The 21,648-nt window shown below is 43.7% G+C and overlaps 1 protein-coding gene across 3 annotated transcripts in view; it reads right to left on the reverse strand.

Moving 5' to 3' along the window:
* Nucleotides 1-21,648, reverse strand: part of NUMA1 (nuclear mitotic apparatus protein 1) — a 213,694-nt gene that overhangs the window by 159,749 nt on the left and 32,297 nt on the right. For all 3 annotated transcript variants that reach the window (XM_030199975.1, XM_030199974.1, XM_030199976.1), the window contains exon 2: nucleotides 3,587-3,642. In XM_030199975.1, the coding sequence (XP_030055835.1) occupies nucleotides 3,587-3,628 (42 nt within the window). In that variant the 5' untranslated portion in view covers nucleotides 3,629-3,642. The remainder of the gene's footprint in view (nucleotides 1-3,586; nucleotides 3,643-21,648) is intronic.

The following is a 21,648-nucleotide window of genomic DNA, read 5'->3' on the forward strand; positions in this document are numbered from 1 at the left end:
GAGGGAGTGGAAAACATGAAAAAGGATCTGAGGAAGCTAGAAGAATGGTCTAAGGTTTGGCAATTAAAATTCAATGCGAAGAAATGCAAAGTGATGCACTTAGGGAATAGAAACCCTCGGGAGATGTATGTGTTAGGCGGGGAGAATCTGATAGGTACAGACGGGGAGAAGGATCTTGGGGTGATAGTATCTGAGGATCTGAAGGTGACAAAACAGTGTGACAAGGCGGTGGCCGTAGCTAGAAGGTTGTTAGGCTGTATAGAGAGAGGTGTGACCAGCAGAAGAAAGGAGGCGTTGATGCCCCTGTATAAGTCGTTGGTGAGGCCCCACCTAGAGTATTGTGTTCAGTTTTGGAGGCCGTACCTTGCGAAGGAAGTAAAAAGAATTGAAGCAGTGCAAAGAAAAGCTACGAGAATGGTAAGGGATTTGCGTTACAAGACGTATGAGGCGAGACTTGATGACCTGAACATGTATACCCTGGAAGAAAGGAGAAACAGGGGTGATATGATACAGACGTTCAAATATTTGAAAATTATTAATCCACAAACGAACCTTTTCCGGAGGTGCGAAGGCAGTAGAATGAGAGGACATGAAATGAGATTGAAGGGGGGGCAGACTCAAGAAAAATGTCAGGAAGTATTTTTTCACGGAGAGAGTAGTGGATGCTTGGAATGTCCTCCCGCGGGAGGTGGTGAAAATGAAAACGGTAACAGAATTCAAACACGCGTGGGATAAACATAAAGGAATCCTATTTTATTTTTGTTTCATTTGTACCCCGCGCTTTCCCACTCACGGCAGGCTCAATGCTGTAATTCAGAAGGAATGGATCCTAAGGAGCTTAGCCGAGATTGGGTGGCAGAGCCAGCCGGTGGTGGGAGGCGAGGATAGTGCTGGGCAGACTTATATGGTCTGTGCCAGAGCCAGTGGTGGGAGGCGGGGATAGTGCTGGACAGACTTATACGGTCTGTGCCCTGAAGAGGACAGGTACAAATCAAAGTAGGGTATACACAAAAAGTAGCACATATGAGTTTGTCTTGTTGGGCAGACTGGATGGACCATGCAGGTCTTTTTCTGCCGTCATTTACTATGTTACTATATATCCAAACCCGTGTGGATTGTGCATTCTTTGAGAACCCACTGCCTCTGTGAACTGGACCCGGGACCAAACCTAGACAACGACTGCTGACCTCATCATTGAGTGCTACACACTCTAACTCTCCAATTATTTTTTAGGCTTCTAGCATTCGTATACATAGTAACATAGTAAATGACAGCAGATAAAGACCTGTACGGTCCATCTAGTCTGCCTAACAGGATAAACTCATTTTACATGGTATGTGATACTTTATATGCATACCCGGGTTTGATTTGTCCTTGCCTTTCTCAGGTCACAGACCGCAGAAGTCTGCTCAGTACTGTTCTTGTACTAAGGTCTGAAGCTAATCTATTCAGTCACGATCAGGGTGTAGACTGTAGAAGTCTATGGGCAATTTAAACTGTGTTTTTTCCTTGGATCTACAAGCTGCTTAGAAGTTACGAGCATCCTTCATCCTGCTCTCTCATTAACCCATTAGTGCCCGATGTTCCCATATGGGAACAAATCAATTTGTTTCCATATAGCTTATTACGGGAACATTGGGCACTAATGGGTTAAGCACAGCAGGCTTACTTTCAGCATTGATCGACTCTGTCTCCTGGAATTCCCATAATGTTGTTTCAATAGTATCCTTTCATATGCTCCTGAGCGACTGTAGGTTCCACCCCCCCCCCCCCCCCCCCCCCCCCCCCCTCCCATTCTAGCTTAAAAGCTGCTCTATCTCCTTTTTAAAAGTTAGCGCCAGCAGCTTGGTTCCATCCCAGTTAAGGTGGAGCCCATCCTTTCGGAACACTCTCCCCTTTCCCATTTTTCAGTCCACACTGACTTCTGGTCCTCGGTATCTGTTGTGCATGGTATTTATAAACCCTCTGCATTGGGGGTTGACGGTCTGCCATCTCTCGCTGTCTCTGTGGACCACTAACAGGATGATTGGAAGTCTACGTCATATAGATTCACCTCTTTAACCTCCGTAGTATAAGCCTTACATTTTCTTTCCAAATACATAAGTCCTCTCACCACCTTATCTCCTGTATCTGTATCCCTTCATTTACAACAGCATTTATGGCTCTTGCAGATACATCTGCAAGATGGTGGGAAAATGTGGGATACAAATGTTACAAATAATAATAATACACCTGCAAGTCAAACATTATATTTAGTAGTCAGCATTGGGAATACTGAGGCTTATGTGCACCTAGGGTGGAACTGTTTATATGCTTGTATGGGACCCCATCACATCTCCCAGTTGGAGATAATGGAGCATTCCACTAGCCTCTCCTTGCTTAAGTCTCCATACAGTTCTCCCTTGAGTTGCATGAGCTTCTCCTTTAGAAGTGCATTCTTCGCCTCTAGAATGCAAGGTTGCTAGTTTGAATCCCAATGAAGAAGCAAGGAAAAGCAGGTTGAGAAGATCAGATTTAGGGCCCATTACGGCAAGACTGCAGCAACTAAAATAAGCTGGAAGGATATAAAAACAAGGCAAAAATCCCTGGGCAGTTATGAATTAAAGCTCATGGAACCGGTTCTAAGCCCCGATTCCAATTAAGCTGGAAGTTCAAAGAAAACAGGAGTAAACTGCTGGATCAAAAATAGACTATTTATGGACTGCACATTAATTTCTTCAATTCATAACTGAGAGAGAATATTATTAATGGTAAACGCAGTTAGCCTAGTGTTTCAAACACATGTAGTCAAGAAGACGCTTGTCAAGTCACACACAAGTGTTTACAGCTGTAAGGTTGAAGAACAATCATGTACCTAAATATTCTCTACTTCTCCCATGAGGGTGGCTTTTTTTTTTAGGCTCGTTTGCTTCTGAATTTGTAATTTGATTATTTCTCTTTGAAATTATCTGTCTTTTCCATTTTACTTTGGGGAAATGTATATAAAGAGAGAAAGACTGAAACACTATCTGCAAAACATTAAAAGGTATGGACAAGCTCAGCAGAAGTGCTATGCATTACTATATGGGAGTCTTAGATAGAAGTCAAGCTCTAAAAATCAAATCTATCAGACAGGAATGTGCAAAAGAAGAGGTTCATGATCTCTCTCAGCAAGGAGTCCCAGCCTTTGCAAAATGCTAACAGCTAAGTTACAAGCACACCATGTTCCAGAGGAAATCGTGATTTGTGGCCCCTAGCCAGGGACCATCACTGCAATGACTCTGATAGACTGCAGATGGTGGGGATTATAAAACTGGGGAAAGCCTCTGGTAGATGCAAACACACAGCTCATGGCATTACAGCCTAGCAGAAACCAGTTCCAACTGAGAAGTACAAAGAAGCAGTCATAAAATTAAGTCAAAATATCCCCAAAAGCTTGTAAAAGTCACACATATAGTTTTTAACAGCTTTTGTTACTGAGTTAAATGCATAAAGCTAAGTAGCCCTATACTCAAAGGTCTGTATGGCCAACAAGAAATTCTGTGCAACTGCAGCTAATTAACAATCAATCAATCTTCTGTACAGGGTTAACAGGATGGTATCTTACCCATGAGATGAGAGCATCTATTTTGGGGCTATGATCTGCCATCTTCTATAGGATTCCTGCAATGAACAAAAAATGAATTACAAAATTAATTGCAATTATATGAAACAAAAATTGGTTTAATACTACTACTAATCATTTCTATAGCGCTACTAGACGTACGCAGCGCTGTACACTATAGCAATATATATACATAGATCACTTTATGTTTATTTTTTAATATTTACTACTACTATTTAGCATTTCTATAGCACTACAAGGCGTACGCAGCGCTACACAAACATAGAAGAAAGACAGTCCCTGCTCAAACAGCTTACAATCTAATAGACAAAAAAATAAATAAATAAATAAAGCAAATCAAATCAATTAATGTGAACGGGAAGGAAGAGAGGAGGGTAGGTGGAGGCGAGTGGTTACGAGTCAAAAGCAATGTTAAAGAGGTGGGCTTTCAGTCTAGATTTAAAGGTGGCCAAGGATGGGGCAAGACGTAGGGGCTCAGAAAGTTTATTCCAGGCATAGGGTGCAGCGAGACAGAAGGCGCGAAGTCTGGAGTTGGCAGTAGTGGAGAAGGGAACAGATAAGAAGGATTTATCCATGGAGCGGAGTGCACGGGAAGGGGTGTAGGGAAGGACGAGTGTGGAGAGATACTGGGGAGCAGCAGAGTGAGTACATTTATAGGTTAGTAGAAGAAGTTTGAACAGGATGCGAAAACGGATAGGGAGCCAGGGAAGCGACTTGAGGAGAGGGATAGTATGAGTAAAGCGACCCTGGCGGAAGACGAGACAGGCAGCAGAGTTATGAACTGACTGGAGAGGGGAGAGGTGACTAAGTGGGAGGCCAGCAAGAAGCAGATTGCAGTAGTCTAAACGAGAGGTGACAAGGGTGTGGATGAGGGTTTTGGTAGAGTGCTCGGAAAGAAAGGGGCGGATTTTACGGATGTTGTAAAGAAAGAAACGACAGGTCTTGGCGATCTGCTGGATATGAGCAGAGAAGGAGAGAGAAGAGTCAAAGATGACCCCAAGGTTTCGAACTGAGGAGACAGGGAGAAAGAGAGAGCCATCAACAGAAATAGAAAACGGGGGGAGTGGGGAGGTGGGTTTGGGGGGGAAAATGAGAAGCTCGGATTTGGTCATGTTTAATTTCAGGTGGCGTTGAGACATCAGCAATGTCAGACAAGCACGCTGAAACTTTGGTTTGGATGCAAGGTGAGATATCAGGGGTAGAAAGGTAGATTTGGGAGTCATCAGCATAGAGATGGTAGGAAAAGCCATGGGATGAGATTAATGAACCAAGGGAAGAAGTGTAGATAGAAAGAGGAGGGGACCAAGAACAGAACCCTGAGGTATGCCGACAAGCAGAGGGATAGAAGTAGAAGAGGATCCACCAGAGTGAACACTAAAGGTGCGGAGGGAGAGGTAGGAAGAGAACCAGGAAAGGACGGAGCCCTGGAATCCAAGTGAGGACAGGGTATCGAGAAGTATGCTGTGATCAACAGTGTCAAAAGCAGCGGAAAGATCAAGAAGAATAAGGATGGAATAGAGACCTCTGGATTTAGCCAGTAATAGGTCACTGGAGACTTTAGTAAGCGCAGTTTTGGTTGGGACGTCCCTGACGAACACTTGGACGTTTTCACCTGGTCACGTTTTTTTTTTATTATGACCAACAAAAAGGTGCCCGAAATGACCAGATGACCACTGGAGGGAATCGGGGATGACCTACTCCCCCAGTGGTCACTAACCCCCTCCCACCCTCAAAAAATATCTTTCAAAATATTGATTGCCAGCCTCAGATGTCATACTCAGGTCCATCACGGCAGTATGCAGGTTCCTGGAACAGTTTTAGTGGGTGCAGTGCACTTCAGACAGGCGGACCCAGGCCCATTCCCCCCTACCTGTTACGTTTGTGGAGGAAACAGCCAGCCCTCCAAAACCCACTGTCCCCAAATCTAGGTGTCCCCCTTCACCCATAAGGGATATTGTAGTGTTGTACAGTTGGGGGTAGTGGGTTTTAGGGGGGCTCAGCACAAGGTAAGGGGAGTTATGTACCTGGGAGCAATTTATGAAGTCTAGTGCAGTGTCCCCTAGGGTGCCCGGTTGGTGTCCTTGCATGTCAGGGGACCAGTGCACTAGAAATGTTGGCTCCTCCCACGACCAAATGGCTTGCATTTAGTCGTTTCTGAGATGGACGTCCTTGTTTTCGAAAATCGCCGAAAATCAGAAACGTCCATGTCTAGGGACGTCCAAATCTAGGGACGACCAAATTTCAGGATTTGGACATCCCTGACCATATTATTGAAACGAAAGATGGACGTCCATCTTGTTTCGAAAATACGGGTTTCCCCGCCCCTGGATCAGGCCGTTTTGCGAGGATGTCCAAATCAAATCTTGGACGTCCCTTTCGAAAATGCCCCTCCACGTGTGCATGTGAACACAAGCAGGAGAAGATGATAGAATAGAGGAAATTGCCATTTTTGTATACATGTACAAAATAACGGAATATTACCATATATGTGTAATGGAAGAAAACAGGAAATTCCTTATAGGGACTAAGAAGTTAGACTAGGAGAAATCACATGATTTAGGAGAAATGAAACTTATAACAGTATATAAATGAAAAAACTGATAAAGTTTTGCTCAGCAAATTTTGTTATTCAGTCTGTGCGTCTGGCTACTGGGTGACAACCTGCTCCAGAGAGAACAATTATTTTGTATTGGCTTAGTGAAATACCAATAAAGATTTTTACTGGTTGCGCTCACACCTAAGTCTGATTGTCTCTCTTATTCCAGCCTCTAGAACTGAAGAGTTTTCCCATCCCCAGGGGAAAGGGATGGGACTATACAGCATCTAGGCAGTGAATGAACTGATTACTAGGAGGCCATACAGCTCACTGTATACCTATGGGCTGCACGGCACTTAACGTACACTAATTTGTTTGTGCACCTTAGTGAAAGCACACCGAGGCATTGCACCCATCTACTGCCTTGCTACAGAAGCACTCTGGTTAAAATGTAAATTGCAGCCTTTCACATTTGTTAACAGTAACAACTAACACTTATGCCGGTTCTCTAACATAATAAAATCCTTCTTTACCAAGCAGGGACATCTTTTGAAATACAATCATGCAGCATCTAATTAAGCCAGTGTTCTTTCCAGGACCTTTTGAAGGGCATACCACCTGGCTATCTTAACAGAAAATATTATAATATCACACAGTACTCCCTCTCCCTCACTCGACTATTCCTTCGTGCCACCCAGCCGACAAAAACTTTTGGGGAGAATGCTGCAAGGGAAGGGACGTAAGTCACATTTTAGCAAGGCCTTACCTTATAAAAATTTTGTTTCACTTTTACACATTCTTTCCAAACAGCTTAAAGCGACACTCAGGTGGCTAACACAGCAGCCACTGGGTGAGGCTAAATATCCTTATTCAACATTTTACGTCATAAGCAAAGATGAAATCACAATAATGACTCTTAAAAATAAAATGGATGTGCCAACTTGGTGTGCATGCATGCAGGAAGGGCAGCCAATCACGATTAAGTTTTTAAATTGCACGTAACTAATGCGTTGGTTGCGGCATTAATCGCAATTTAACGTGCAGCCCTAGTTATATCATGTCTTCTTATTCTGCCTCTACCTGAACAGCTCTGGGCGGTTTACATCAACAAGAAACCAAACCACTACATTCAGGAATTACATCACAAAACAATAAAACTGTAATTTGGTACACTAAAAAAAAAAAAAAAAGAATATATAATAATTAGTAATTAACTTGAATGGCCAAATTTGTGAAAAAACAAAAGCTTTTAAGTTTTTCCTAAAACTCAGATAAAGCAAAGAAACTTATCTGTAGCTTGTGCTCTCCGAGGACAGCAGGCCTATTATTCTCAGATGTGGGTGATCTCATCTGACGGAGTCTAGTGCAGATGCTGACTAGCGAGTAAAGAAGAAGAAAGTTCTAGCAGCATCCCACCCTACATACACGTGCAGGTCCTCCAGTTGGGTGAAAAAGCAAAATGCCTATAACTAAATTCAACTCCTAGGAAGGTGGGAGGGTATGTGAGAATGATCAGCCTGCTGACCTCATGGAACAGCAGCTTCAGGTAAGTAGTTTTGCTTTCTCCGAGGACAAGCAGGCTTTCTTATTCTCACATGGAAGAATACCTAGCTCTACCAGGCTCACTGAAAACAAGAAAGCCAGGATTACTGGGTCTCAAAACTTTGAAACTAAAACGACAATCAACCTAAAACTATAGATATACTAGCTCTGTAAGTGCAGCCTGAACAGAACAACAGAAAATAAAAAAGTGGGGCCTAGGAGGAAGGAGCTGGATTCTAGACACTGAACAGATTCTGCAGAAATGCCTGTCCAAACTGACTGTCGCACTGGCTATCCTGATCCAGACAGTAGCGAGGTATGAATGTGTGGACTGAAGACTACGTCGCAGCCTTGCAAATCTCCTCTATGGAGGCTAATCTCAAGTGGAATACCAACGCAGCCATGGCTCTGACATTGTGAGCCGTGACATGGCCCTCAAGAGTCAGCCCAGCCTGGGCATAAGCAAAGGAGAAGCTATCCACTATACAATCTGAAACTGTATGTTTGCCAATGGCCACCCCTAATCTGTTGGGGTCAAAGAAACAAAGGCTGGGTGGACTGTCTATGGGCTTAAGTCTGCTCCACATAGAAGGCTAGGCTTGCTTGCAGTCTAAAGAATGCAGTACACTTTCGTCAGGATGGGCATGAGATTTTGTGACCAAAATGTTGGCAGAACAACTGATTGGTTAAGATGGAACTCAGACACTACCTTAAGAAGGAACTTAAGGTGAGTGTGGAGGACTACTTTGTTGTGGAGTGGAGGGCGGCCACTCAAAACTCAAAGTCCTGGATTTCAAGCGTGCTGACTTTACTAAAATGGGGGAATACCTGAGGAAGGAGATGGGCTGGGAGGAAGTACAGGAAGTGGAAGGACAGTGGTCAAGGCTGAAAGAAGCTATAAATAAGGCCACGAACCTTTATGTAAGAAAGCAAATAAAAGCAAGAGAAAAGGAAACCGATATGGTTCTCTAAACAAGTGGCTGAGAAAATAAAGGCTAAAGAGTTGCCATTCCAGAAATACACAAAAACTCAAGAACAGGAACACGGGGAGGAATACCGGATGAAACTGAAAGAAGCCAAGAGAGAGATACGTCTGGCGAAAGTGCAAGCGGAAGAACAAATGGCTAGAAATGTAAAGAGGGGTGACAAACATTTCTTCAGGTATATTAGTGAAAGGAGAATGACTAAAAAGGGAATTGTGAGACTAAAAGTTACTGAGAACCGCTATGTAGATAGTGATGAAGATAAAACAAATTTGCTAAATAGATACTTCTGTTCTGTTTTCACAGAAGAAAATCCTGGAGCAGGACCACGATGGACTGGAAAAAGTACAAATGAAAATGGAGCAGATACGGCATCATTTACAAAAGAGAGTGTGTATGAACAACTTGTAAAGCTAAAGGTGGACAAAGTCATGGGACCGGACGGGATCCACTCCAGGATGTTGAGGGAGCTCAGAGAGGTTCTGGCGGGTCCTCTTAAAGATTTGTTTAATAAATCCTTAGAGACGGGAGAGGTTCCGAGGGATTGGAGAACGGCGGAGGTGGTCCCTCTTCACAAAAGTGGTGATAGGGAAGAAGCTGGAAACTACAGGCCGGTAAGCCTCACTTCGGTTATTGGAAAAGTAATGGAAGCAATGCTGAAGGAAAGGAAAGTGAATTTCCTGGAAGCCAATAAGTTGCAAGATCCGAGACAACATGGTTTTACCAAAGGGAAATCGTGCCAAACGAATCTTATTGAGTTCTTTGATTGGGTGACAGGAGAACTGAATCAGGGACGAGCAATGGACGTAATCTACTTAGATTTCAGCAAAGCTTTTGACACGGTTCCCCACAGAAGGCTTTTAAATAAACTGGATGGGCTGCAGATAGGACCCGAAGTGGTGAACTGGATTAGGAACTGATTGACGGACAGAGGGTGGTGGTGAATGGAGTTCGCTCGGAGGAGGGAAAGGTGAGTAGTGGAGTGCCTCAAGGATCAGTGCTGGGGCCGATTCTGTTCAATATATTTGTGAGTGACCTTGCCGAAGGGTTAGAAGGTAAAGTTTGCCTATTTGCGGATGATACTAAGATCTGTAACACAGTGGACACCCAGGAGGGAGTAGAAAACATGAAAAAGGATCTGAAGACGCTAGAAGAATGGTCTAAGGTTTGGCAATTAAAATTCAATCAATACAAAATATCTGGGGTAACTAATTCTGTCCTGGTTTCATGAATCAATCAATTTGCTTTCAAAATAGAAACCCTTGTTTAATTTTTTAGATTTTTTTTCACATGCTCTTCAAGTACTTCTAACTCACATACATAATCAATATACTGATGAATAGTACAGTGCTCAGTTGTGCGTATTAACCATCACTCCGCATAATTGAGTTTAATACGTTAATCACTCAAACATCACTGCTCTGTGTCCCTAACCTGCCTCCAAGATTGAACATGAAAAGTTTTTTTCAGAAATCCACGGGAGACGTATGTGTTAGGCGGCGAGAGTCTGATAGGTACGGACGGGGAGAGGGATCTTGGGGTGATAGTATCTGAGAATTTGAAGGCAATGAAACAGTGTGACAAGGCAGTGGCCATAGCTAGAAGATTGCTAGGCTGTATAGAAAGAGGTGTGACCAGCAGAAGAAAGGAAGTGTTGATGCCCCTGTATAAGTCGTTGGTGAGGCCCCATCTGGAGTATTGTGTTCAGTTTTGGAGGCCTTATCTTGCTAAGGATGTAAGAAGAATTGAAGCGGTGCAAAGAAAAGCTACGAGAATGGTATGGGATTTGCGTTAAAATACATATGAGGAAAGACTTGCTGACCTGAACATGTATACCCTGGAGGAAAGGAGAAACAGGGGTGATATGATACAGACATTCAAATATTTGAAAGGTATTAATCCGCAAACGAACCTTTTCCGGAGATACGAAGGCGGTGGAACGATGAGGACATGAAATGAGATTCAAAGGGGGGCAGACAAGAAAAATGTCAGGAAGTATTTTTTCACGGAGAGAGTGGTGGATGCTTGGAATGCCCTCCCGCGGGAGGTGGTGGAGATGAAAACGGTAACGGAATTCAAATATGTGTGGGATAAACATAAAGGAATCCTGTTCAGAAGAAATGGATCCTCAGGAGCTTAGCCGAGATTGGATAACAGAGCCGCGGAGCTGGTGGTTGGGAGGCGGGGATAGTGCTGGGCAGACTTGTACGGTCTGTGCCCTGAAAAAGACAAGTACAAATCAAGGTAAGGTATACACAAAAAAGTGGCACATTTCTTGGGCAGACTGGATGGACCGTGCAGGTCTTTTTCTGCCGTCATCTACTATGTTACTATGTAATGAAATTTAATATATAGTGGATGAGATACCAGGGCCTGTAGCTCACCAACTCTGCGAGCTGAAGTGACTGACACAAGAAACACAACTTTCCAGGTCAAAAACTTCAAATGACCGGAATCCAGAGGCTCAAAAGGAGCTTTCATCAGCTGGGCATGGACTACATTTGATAGGGGGCTTCACTAACAAACCTCTCATTAAGCAAACAACTAAAGGCTATACAGAGATGGACTCGCCTCCCACAAGGTGATATGCACCAACTGCACTGAGATGAACCCTTACAGAGTTGGTTTTTAAACTCAGAAAGGCGCAAGAGATAGTCAAGTAGTTTTTGTGAAGGCCTTGCCCTCACATCAGACGGCAAACCTTCTTCTCCAATTAAAAAAGAGTAACATCTCTTAGTGGAATCTTTCCTGGAAGCCAGCAAGATAGGGGAGACACCCTCAGGCAATCTGAGGGTCAGAGATTGGAGGCTGGGAGGCAGAAAGGAAACTCGCTCTATGTTTTGAGGGTCAGAAAACAGGCCAATCTCCATAGATCTTCAGAAGACAACTCCAAAAGGAGAAACCAGATTGCCCACGACCAGTAAACAGCGATCAGAATCATGGTGCCCTGGTCTTGCCTGAGTTTCAGCAAAAGTCTTCTATATAAGAGGTATGAGAGGATATGCATACAGTAGTCCTTGTCCCCAATGCAGGAAAAAGGCATCTGACACTAGTCTGTGGTGTGACCAGAGCATGGAGCAAAACTGAGGGACTTTGTTGTTGAGATGTGCTCTACTCTTGGAAGATGTTCTGGGCTATGCCCATGTTGAGAGACCACTAGACCTTTAGATTGTAAGCTCTCTTGAGCAGGGACTGTCCTTCCCCATGTTTAAACTTGTACAGCGCTGCGTAACCCTGGCAGCGCTATAGAAATGCTAAGTAGTAGTAGTAGTGTGGTTGCAATATCCTATTTAATGTGTCCACCAGGCAGTTGTTGCCAGGCAGGTAAGTTGCTTGGATGTCCATACCGTGATGTACAACCCTATTGACACATGCCCACCTCTTCCTGACACAAAGGGTAGGATACCATAACCCAACCCCCCCCCCCCCCCCCCCCCCCCCCCCCCCCCCCCCCCCGCTTGTTGATATAAAACATTGGAATCTGGCTGTCTGTCTGAATGAGAACAATCTGGTTCTGGAGTCAATTTCCGAAAGCCTTTTGAGTGTTCCAAATGGCCAGCAGCTCGAGATTGATGTGGACCTCAACATCCTGAGTGGACTACAAACTTTCTGCTACATCTCGAATCTTGGCACCAAGCAGACAGCATGCCTCCCTGGACTTCAGGTCTGGTTGGCAGATGGGCGCCTCTGTACCAGTCACAAGAAAATCACCACTACCTTTTTTTCTTCATGACCACTGATCCAGCAGTTTTGTAAAAATTTTTTTTTTTTTTTTTTTGCTTTATTTCCTCCTGTTTGTGAGATATTTTCAGCTCTCCTACCTCCAGGGCTACAAACTAGTTCTTCAGTTCAACAGATGGGAGTTGGGGGAGATGATTTTGCAGGACCTGATGATTTGTGTCTAGCTGTCCTCTTTCAACACACCTTCTTCCCTTTTCCTGGAGATCCTTGATGCCTCAAGGTGGATTTCTGGTTCTCAGGTACTTCTTAGTCTTCCCACTTCCTCTCATAGTTCATGTACTTCTTTCATGAGGGATTCAACGTGCATACATCTTGCACATGAACCCAGTCCCTCACCTTGAATCAAGTATTCCGTCTGGACAGAGGCAGAATCTGTAATGGAAGAGGAAGCTTTGGGAGCACAATGTTTCTTAACCATACTTTAACTGTAGGAACTTTGTGTATCTATGGATAGAAAAAGCCCCACCAAGTCCCAACCCTATTTTTACCTTCACCCAGAGTCTGTAAGTTACAAGAAGCAGATAGTTATTTTAATGTGAGATATAAGAACTGTTCAGATTCCCTCTATGGGTGTAGTTCTATGTACTTTCTTATCCTTTCAGGCTTTAGAAATGTGTTTGATATATCTAATGTGTAGTGTGTTTGCTTTGTAAGCTTAATTCAAGGGATTAAACTTACTAATTATAGGTCCAGAAATAAAACTGGTCTCTATTAATAGGTAAATATTAAAAACTTAGTGACTTTTCATTATCTTTCCAAACAATACTAACGCTGCTAACAATTTTGAGTGGTATGTAAACTAAACAGTAAACCTTGCTTTGCATATGTATATATTAAAGAAAGGAAAACCCTGTATATATAAATCAGGAAGAGCACCTGATTAAAAAAAAAAGGCAGATAGCTCAAAATTAACCTCAATCAGCAAAGGTTTTCTCTCAAGTCTGGCTGCAATTTAGATAGAACTGAAAGAGACAGGTAGTGGATTAGGCAGACTATATAGGAAGTGTCTCCCTCGGGGTGGGTAGGCCCTAAAGAAGCCAAAATCTGTAAAATGTGTTAGTTGAGAAACCAGTCTCCAATGCTGATTTTATTAAAACACCTTACTACAACTCTGCTTTGAAACAGACCCTGCCTACCAGACGAGGTAACTGCTGCACCCATGGGTAGAAAAAAAGGTGAGGGAAGGGGCAGAAGAGATAATACAAAATACCAAAAAAAGCAGAAGTGCTACTAGTAAATATCTAATTTCTACCAAGACCAGTAGTAAACAATCAAATACCAATAAGAGATTTTACAGTTTTTAAGATAGTCTAAGCAGTGCACAAGGTTCAGAGCAAGACAAAAGTCTAATTTTTTTTCTCTAATACGATTGTCAACTTTTCTATTTTCTCTCTATACTATATCTATTTTGATCTCCCCTTAAGCGGGATATCAAATAAGGAAACTTGAAACCTACCATCTACTGCAGGTAGAGGAAATGGAGTTTTCCCAGAGGCCACGAGCCCTTATACTGGTGAAGTTACAAGAAGAAATCAATTTCACTACCGCCATCTGCTGGTAGGAAGTGACTACAAACCATTTGAGCAGACTGCTGCAGCTGGACACTAAGAACTGCTGATAGGGGCTCTCATCACCATTAGTAGCTACTCCCTAACCTGGGCTTAAGCTCCTGACAGAAGCTTCTTTGGTCCTGTCCCTCTCACAGCCAGTAGCATCTCTCCCAGCTGCTAAATTTTTTTCATCCCTAAGAAGGATATTTGATGTCAAATTTTTAAAAGCCTTGTGGTGTGGGGGATCAGCTGCTGCACCACCAACTAGGAGAAGCTGGAGGAGAAACAAAGGAAGCAAGTAGACAGGCCAAGAGTAGAGCAAGTTAAAGAAAAAAAAAATTTAAACCTCTTTGGTATGTGGCTTTTTTTATTTTAAAACATCTGGGCTAGTACTCAACTTATCCAGAGATTTTTCTACATCTAATGCTTTTACTCTCAATTTGACTAATATAAAAATTCCAATATTTGCCTTTTGGGCAGTGTCTAAATCAAAAGAAAAGGCTGGGGATGCAGAACTAACCAATTACATACACTACCATAAAGTGTTCAAGTAATCATGGTTTCTTTACTCTGTTCCTTATCGTACTGGACTTGTATCGAGCTCCCCATAGGTGCTGCCAAATTTATGCACTAGCACAGTTTACCACAATTGCAGACTCAGCCCTGCCTTGTGCCCTGACTGCATGTCCCAACTGCTCTAAGGCCAGCATAAAGCAGAAACAAAAGGTTGTTGGAGTCCAAAGCCTATTACTGTGACTGATAAGTTACTCAAATGCTGCAACAACTTTTCTAAAAGAAAGAAAAAAAAAAACTGCAGCGTCTAGCTGCACAAACCAGCAAACCTTAGCTGCTAACAGTATCCACAGTAACTAATTTCATTCCACTAGGAATTTTGTGCAGTCAAGAGAGACCAGTAAGCACAGAGCAGTGGTTCTCAACCTTCCTTCTGTTTTGACATACTTAACAGTACAATTTGCAGCTGAACAAAATTTAAAAACCTATATATCATTTCATTGCTGCTGACACTGATGCAAGGAAAATACAGACACAATGGTGGTGGTGGTGGCTGCACAGGTGGTGCGGAGGCCTTTCTTTGGGACCACAAAATAAATGGAATACTGCCCCCACCTCTGCTCTGCATGATGAACAGGCTACACCAGAGGTAGGCAATTCCAGTCCTCGAGAGGCGCAGCCAGGTCAGGTTTTCAGGATATCCACAATGAATATGCAGGAAATAGATTTGCAAGCACTGCCTCCATGGTATGCAAATCTATCTTCTGCATATTCATTGTGGATATCCTGAAAACCTGACCTGGCTGCGGCTCTTGAGGACCGGAGTTGCCTACCCCTGGGCTACACCGTTCTCAGCTCCAGGAGGTGCTGCAACATAAGTGTGACCATCTGCAAGATTTCCAGTTGGAGCTGGTGGCAGAACTAAAGACCAGTTATGGAAATGCCAAAAACCTGATTACCTGCTGCTACAGACATAGCTGTTAAGAAAAGCACAAGCATGCTGCCAAATTTTTATTAATGATGCACCGCCTAGCTCTGCGTGACACCGTGTCCAGACACACTGATTGACAACCACTGGAATAGAGAGAAGTGATATTGAGTAAACGTAAACAATTACAGCAGGCAAGGCAGACAAGATTTAAAAACAGAATATGTGACTAGAACCAGAGGTCGTTTAGATTAGCAATTTTTATATTAATGTTGCTAAAGGGGAAAAAAAAAAAGCTAGCTTACAGCAGAAGAAAAAAAGCCACAGATGGGTCACAGGACCTGTTTTGCCCACCAAGTCAAAAAAATTCTTCCATAACGTTCTAGGAATTTTTTAAGACCAGCTGCTTTTCAGTCAAGGGCCCCAATTTGATTAATCTACATTTATAAAGAAAATTTGAACTACAAAATGTCAAATATGTTTAATACGGTTAAGTTGGTTTGTGATGGATAAATTATCAGACTATCCCTGTAACAACATCTCCCAATGCTATATAATCAGGTTATAATATGCTATTTACAAAACCTGTGTTCTGCTATCAGTTGACCTATTTTTCCATTAAGTATTGTTTCCGTAAGTGCTGTAGCTTTAAGAAATCATACTTTTATTTTATTCTTTTTTTTTTGGTTCTTTGAAACACTGGAAAGAAAGACAGGAGAACCCAATGAGTACCATTAGCCACACTCTTTCATGGAAGGTTCTCAAGATGATGCAGACTGACTAAAGGAAAGGAAATTAACACATGACTAAAATTTCATCTTCCTTATCTGTCCTGGCTGCACTATCCTGACGGGCATTATCCTAACGGAATGTACCCAAGCAAAGCTCACTGGGCAGAGGAAAACAAGACCCCCTGACATCCTTCCAGTACAAACAGGCTCTGACTAGCACATACAGTCTGCAATATTACACAAAGCAATTCATTCATTCATTTCAGTATTATATACCACTTAGATGTCATCCAGGTGGTTATTTGTGCCCGAGTTAAGCAAGCCCTTAACGCAGCAGGGCACTCTTGTTCTTGCAAATTTAAGTAGCCTCAATGGCCACTTTGATCCATCATGCAATGGAAGCCTGGGGCAATGGAACAGGGCAAAAAGATTATCTGACGTATCATAGCAGAACCTGTGTTATGTCCAATTTGTGAAGCCTCCTGGAGGTGGAATCCAAACCACCATCAAAGGAGGGCAGACAGACCTCCTCCATCAACAAAGGAGGGCAGACAGACCTCTTGTTTTAAATGGAAAGGGGAGATCACCTTAGGAAGAAAAGACGGAACAGTGTGGGTGGACAAAGAATCCTCTGAGAAAGATATATAGGGGTCCCAACACAACAGGGCCTGAAGCTCCAAAACCCTCCTGACTGACAAAATTCTCACCAGGAAAACTGTTTTCATAGTAAGGTTAAGGCCAACTTGAGGGGCTAAACAGGAGTACTAGGAAGAACATTCAGCACCAAATTCAAATCCCAGGATGGATGAGAAGTCAACAGGGGGTTGCACATAAAAGAGACCTCTTTCAAAAATTGAGAAATATCCCTCCATGAGTGGCAAAGGAGAGACTCAAAATCTTGTCATGAAAACAGGAAAGAGACACCAGCTGAACCTTTAATGTTCAGTGCCAACCCCCACATCTGCTCTGCAAGCGGAACGGGCTCCACCATTCTCAGCTCCAGGTGCTGCTGCAACATAAACTTGACCATTAGTCGCCTTTACCACCGAGCCACAGGGAGATACCATGAAGATGTCGTCGGGCACTGGACAGGACAGTTCTAGCCAAGCTCGATCACTTCAAGAACCCTCTGATCAGAGGTGATGTAAGCCTACTTGTGACAGAAAAGAAACGATCTGCCACCTAAGTGAGCCATCAAGGGAAGGGAACCGGCACACCCTCACTGGGCAGATCTGGGACCGCAAGCTGCACCAGAGGCCGAGTCCCCTGTCTTTCTTGAGCCTCCAAAAGGAACCCAAAGCCGCCCAACTGAAAATGACCCCGCCCCATGAGGTGCTCTTAGCCACTGGGGCCTGCAGAGAATTCTTCTGGTGCAATTCAAACAGCTAGAAAGGTCACACCTTTCCCACATCCATAACTTCTCCAAATCCTCCCAAAAAAAGCAATTATCCCTGAAAGGGCAGCTGACTGAGGAGCCAAAGCAACCTATGGCCCACCACACGGTGAGCGGAAGCACCACATCATACAGGATGTCAGCCTCTGACTCCAGATGAGAGACTTCAGGGGTTTCAGGCAACTCCTGCAATACACACAATATAGCCCTTGCCTCACAAATAACAACCTGCACACTAGCAACACTGGTGGAAATGCAGAGCTGAAACTGTTGCTCCACCTTCCTTTTGTGAAGATACTTGACAGCTGAGCTACTCTGCATAAGAACAGTATTTATCATCATTGCCATGCCCAGGGCCAGGGCATCCACTTTGGAGTAACTCCAAAACCTGTCCACCTCCTCAAGGGAAAAAGGTTACAATGAGTTCAGAATCTTGGACCCCCCCCCCAGGGGCACCCACTCCACCACAATTATATGGAAAAGGGCTTCATGAAACAGAAAACGTTTCAGGGGCCCCAACAGACTTTCCAAAATGGGGTCATCCTCAGACAAGATAGCTGACTGGGCTTTGGAGAGACCAAGAGCCTCTGACACTGAATCAATCAGGTGGAAAAGCTCTTCCCGCCAAAAAAAGGCAAATGATGGACGAATGCACCTCCTCCAAGTTTCCAGCTTTACTTCTCATTTGATAGACTGCCCATCACTATGAGTAGAGTACCTAGATGGTTTACAAGGAGAGGGATGGGGTGAAGCAAGGTCCAAGAGCAGTTCCTCTGCATCTCCAAAATGTTGAGTCCACCCCCACCAAAACTTTTGTGGGTCTCCCCAGCATTGTTTGGCTCCCATGGTCCACTGTAGCCTGGGATTCCAGCATTCCTGCTGTCCCCCTGCTACCTTCCCTCTGGCTGTGCGCTCCCTCTCTAAGGTTGTGAAAGAAGCTTCTGTTTTGTTTTGTTTTTTAAACACAGCTTAACTCTCTATGCAAAGAAAAAGCTAGACCAGGGAGCACCCAAAAAAGTGCAAAAGCAGCAGATGGGAGAGGATAGAAGGGGAGATGAGGGACCCTCACTACCTATGGAAGGGCCCCATGGGGTGCAGCCATAAGCTTCACACAGTTGTCATCCACAAGGGATGACTGAGGACAGTGGAGACAACCTCAGCGCACAACTAGGTGTGGTATGTCTATCTGGAAACCTGGGAGCCAGCTATTAGACTTGATCAAACTGAGAGACAACAAGCCTGCACTGCTGGGAGCTAGACCAGGGACCAGGAGCACCAGCCTGAACAATCCACCCTCTGGTGAAGATAGAGAAATACAGACACTTTCCTACCAGTACCAGCAGGTGATGTCACTGGGAAAGAACAGTTTCTCTATTTCTCTCTGCTGGCAGGAAGGAATTTACACCTCTCAGACAGAATGATACAGCCTGGACATAAGAACATAAGAATAGCCATACTGCGTAAAACCAATGGTCCATCTAGCCCAGTATCCTGTTTCCAACCCAGGTCACAAGTACCTCGCAGAAACCCAAATAGCGGCAACATTTCACGTTACCAATCCCAGGACAAGCAGTGGCTTCCCTATGTGTGTGTCTCAACAGAAGACTATGGCTTTTCCTCCAGGAACCTTTCTTAAATCCAGATACACTAACCACTGTCACTACATCCTCCGGCCAAGAGCTCCAGAGCTTAACTGTTTGTTGAGTGCAAAAAAAAAAAAAAAAAAATTTCCTCCTATTTGTTTGTAAGTATTTCCATGTAACTTCCTCGAGTGTCCCCTAGTCTTTGTTATTTTGGAATGAGTACAAAATCGAATTTACTTCTACTCATGCTACACCACTCAGGATTTAGTAGACCTCATTGTATCTCCCCTCATCCATCTGTTTTCCAAGCTGAAGAGCCCTAACCTTTTCAGCATTTCCTCATACAAGAGGAGTTCCATCCTGTAAGAAAACCACCCAAAGTTTGTAATGCAAAAGTTCCTTAAATAGCTTTTGACGCTTCTGAGGAGAGTTTAAACCCTTAATGATGTCAGAATCTTCAAATCAGCACACATTTGACAAATAAAGTAAAGAAGAGGTAGCAAACAGCAAAGATATTAGAAACCTCCAAAGTTATATACCAATTATTAAAATCACTCCGCCTAGAGACCCCAAACCCTGAACCCCTCCCCCAATCTCACACCCTATAGAACACCAATCAGATGTCCACATAGACCTCTGAGTGTGAGACTGAAGAAAGGTAAACCACAGCACCAGACACACCACCCAAATCCCCTCCCTGCACTCTTAACCCACCCACCCTTATAAATCGCAGAAAACCCCTCAACATCCAGCCACATATAGTCCGTCGTCCAACTCGTCACCATTTCTCCTCATTTAACATACTATAAACTAATAGCAGAGTAGCAAACAGAAAAGCCTATACGCACATATCCTGTCTAAAAGCAATGCACACAGATTCAAGCAGGTACAGAATTTTTCTTATCCTTGTAAGAAACTCTCTTCCAGTTCTGAAGTTTTGCTTTTGTCGAAGGAGCCACTGTAGCTGAGAGTCCAGCGTCCTGGAGAATCTTCCACGCTTCAGCTAGTTGACGTACTTGATGCTGTTTCCCATTAATAGTAAAAGAGCAAAAGGAAATGTCCAACGATAAGCAACCTTTTCTTTAATCAGGATTTCCAAAACGGGCTTCAAAGCACATCGCTGAGACAATGTAAATTAAGATAGGTCCTGGTAGACCAAAACCTTAGCTTCATTATATTCCACCGAAGACACCTGGCGAGCACGTTGCAACAAACGTTCTTTTAAAGGCGTAGGATGCAAACCACACTACAATAGTAGAGCTTTAGAAATGTCAATTAGTAGTAGTAATATCACGGGGTCGATGATCCACCAGTTTCCCCAGAGCCCTGTAAGCTCTTTCAATCACGATGTCACTTACTTCAGTGCCTGCTTCTAACAGTTTTACACATATCACCTTCACCACTGTAGGTACATCTTCACTGCCCCCAGGTTCGGTAACACCGCAAAACCGGAGGTTGTTGCAGCGCTCCCGGTTCTCTAAGTCATCAACCTTATATTGCAGCTCTTCATATTGGGTAGTAACGTGCCTGAGACAGGAGCCTGTATTAACAATCTGTTGAGTGCTCCTCGAGTTGCACATGTCCACCCAATTCTCAGAGATCAGTGCTAATGGCGTCCATGCACTTGAGAATTTCCTCCTTAGATGTCTTGATATCAGCCCGAATGCCTTTCAGGCATTTAGCTTGATCTTGTGAGATTCCCCGCTGGGGAGGCACAGCATGCGCTTCTGCCTGGGATGGTGAAGAGTCAAAGTCGGAGGGAGCGAATGGGAGCCGGCGACACGTGGTGATGGAGGCCCTTACCAGACTGCCGGGCAGAGTGCCGCTCTCCCTCCCTGCGAAGTGATGATGAAGACTGACTCATGGCGCCCGAACTTCCAGGCTGCACTGACAAAAGAAGAGCCGGTTGCAATTCAGATGGTGACGGATTCAGTTACTGAAGGTAGGGAAGCGTAACAGCTATCAATTTAGGCAACCATCAAGTACCGTGACGTCACTTCCTCCTCCCTGAGTGCCCCTTTTGCTCCGTGTTTTAACAGTCCCATGGATTCACTCACAGGCTTTCTGCTTCTCATGCACCTGAAAAAGTTGTAACTGAGTTTCACCCTCCGCGGCAAATTCCTTTTCATATTCTCTTTTAGCCTTCTTTATCAATGCTTTGCATCTAACTTGCCAGTGCTTATGTTGCTTCTTATTTTCTTCACTTGGGTCCTTTTTCCATTCTTTGAAAGACTCTCTTTTGGCTGAAACAGCCTCTTTCAATTCCTTTTAACCATGCTAGCTGTCATTTCCTCTTCTTTCCACCTTTGTAAATATGTGAAATGGATCTGGTCTGCGCGTCCAAAATATTATTTTTGAACAATGTCCGTGCCTGATTTAGTGTCCCACCCTTTGCAGCCGATCCTTTTAACCTTGTTTTAAACCATTTTTCTCATTTTATTACAGTCGCCCTTTCGAAAATTAAATGCAGCAACAGTAGATTTTCTTTGTGGCTTCATTCCAGATAGTTCAAACTTAATCATGTTATGACCACTGTTTACCAAG

The sequence above is a fragment of the Microcaecilia unicolor genome, chromosome 4, assembly GCF_901765095.1.
Source record: "Microcaecilia unicolor chromosome 4, aMicUni1.1, whole genome shotgun sequence".
Taxonomy (NCBI): Eukaryota; Metazoa; Chordata; class Amphibia; order Gymnophiona; family Siphonopidae; genus Microcaecilia; species Microcaecilia unicolor.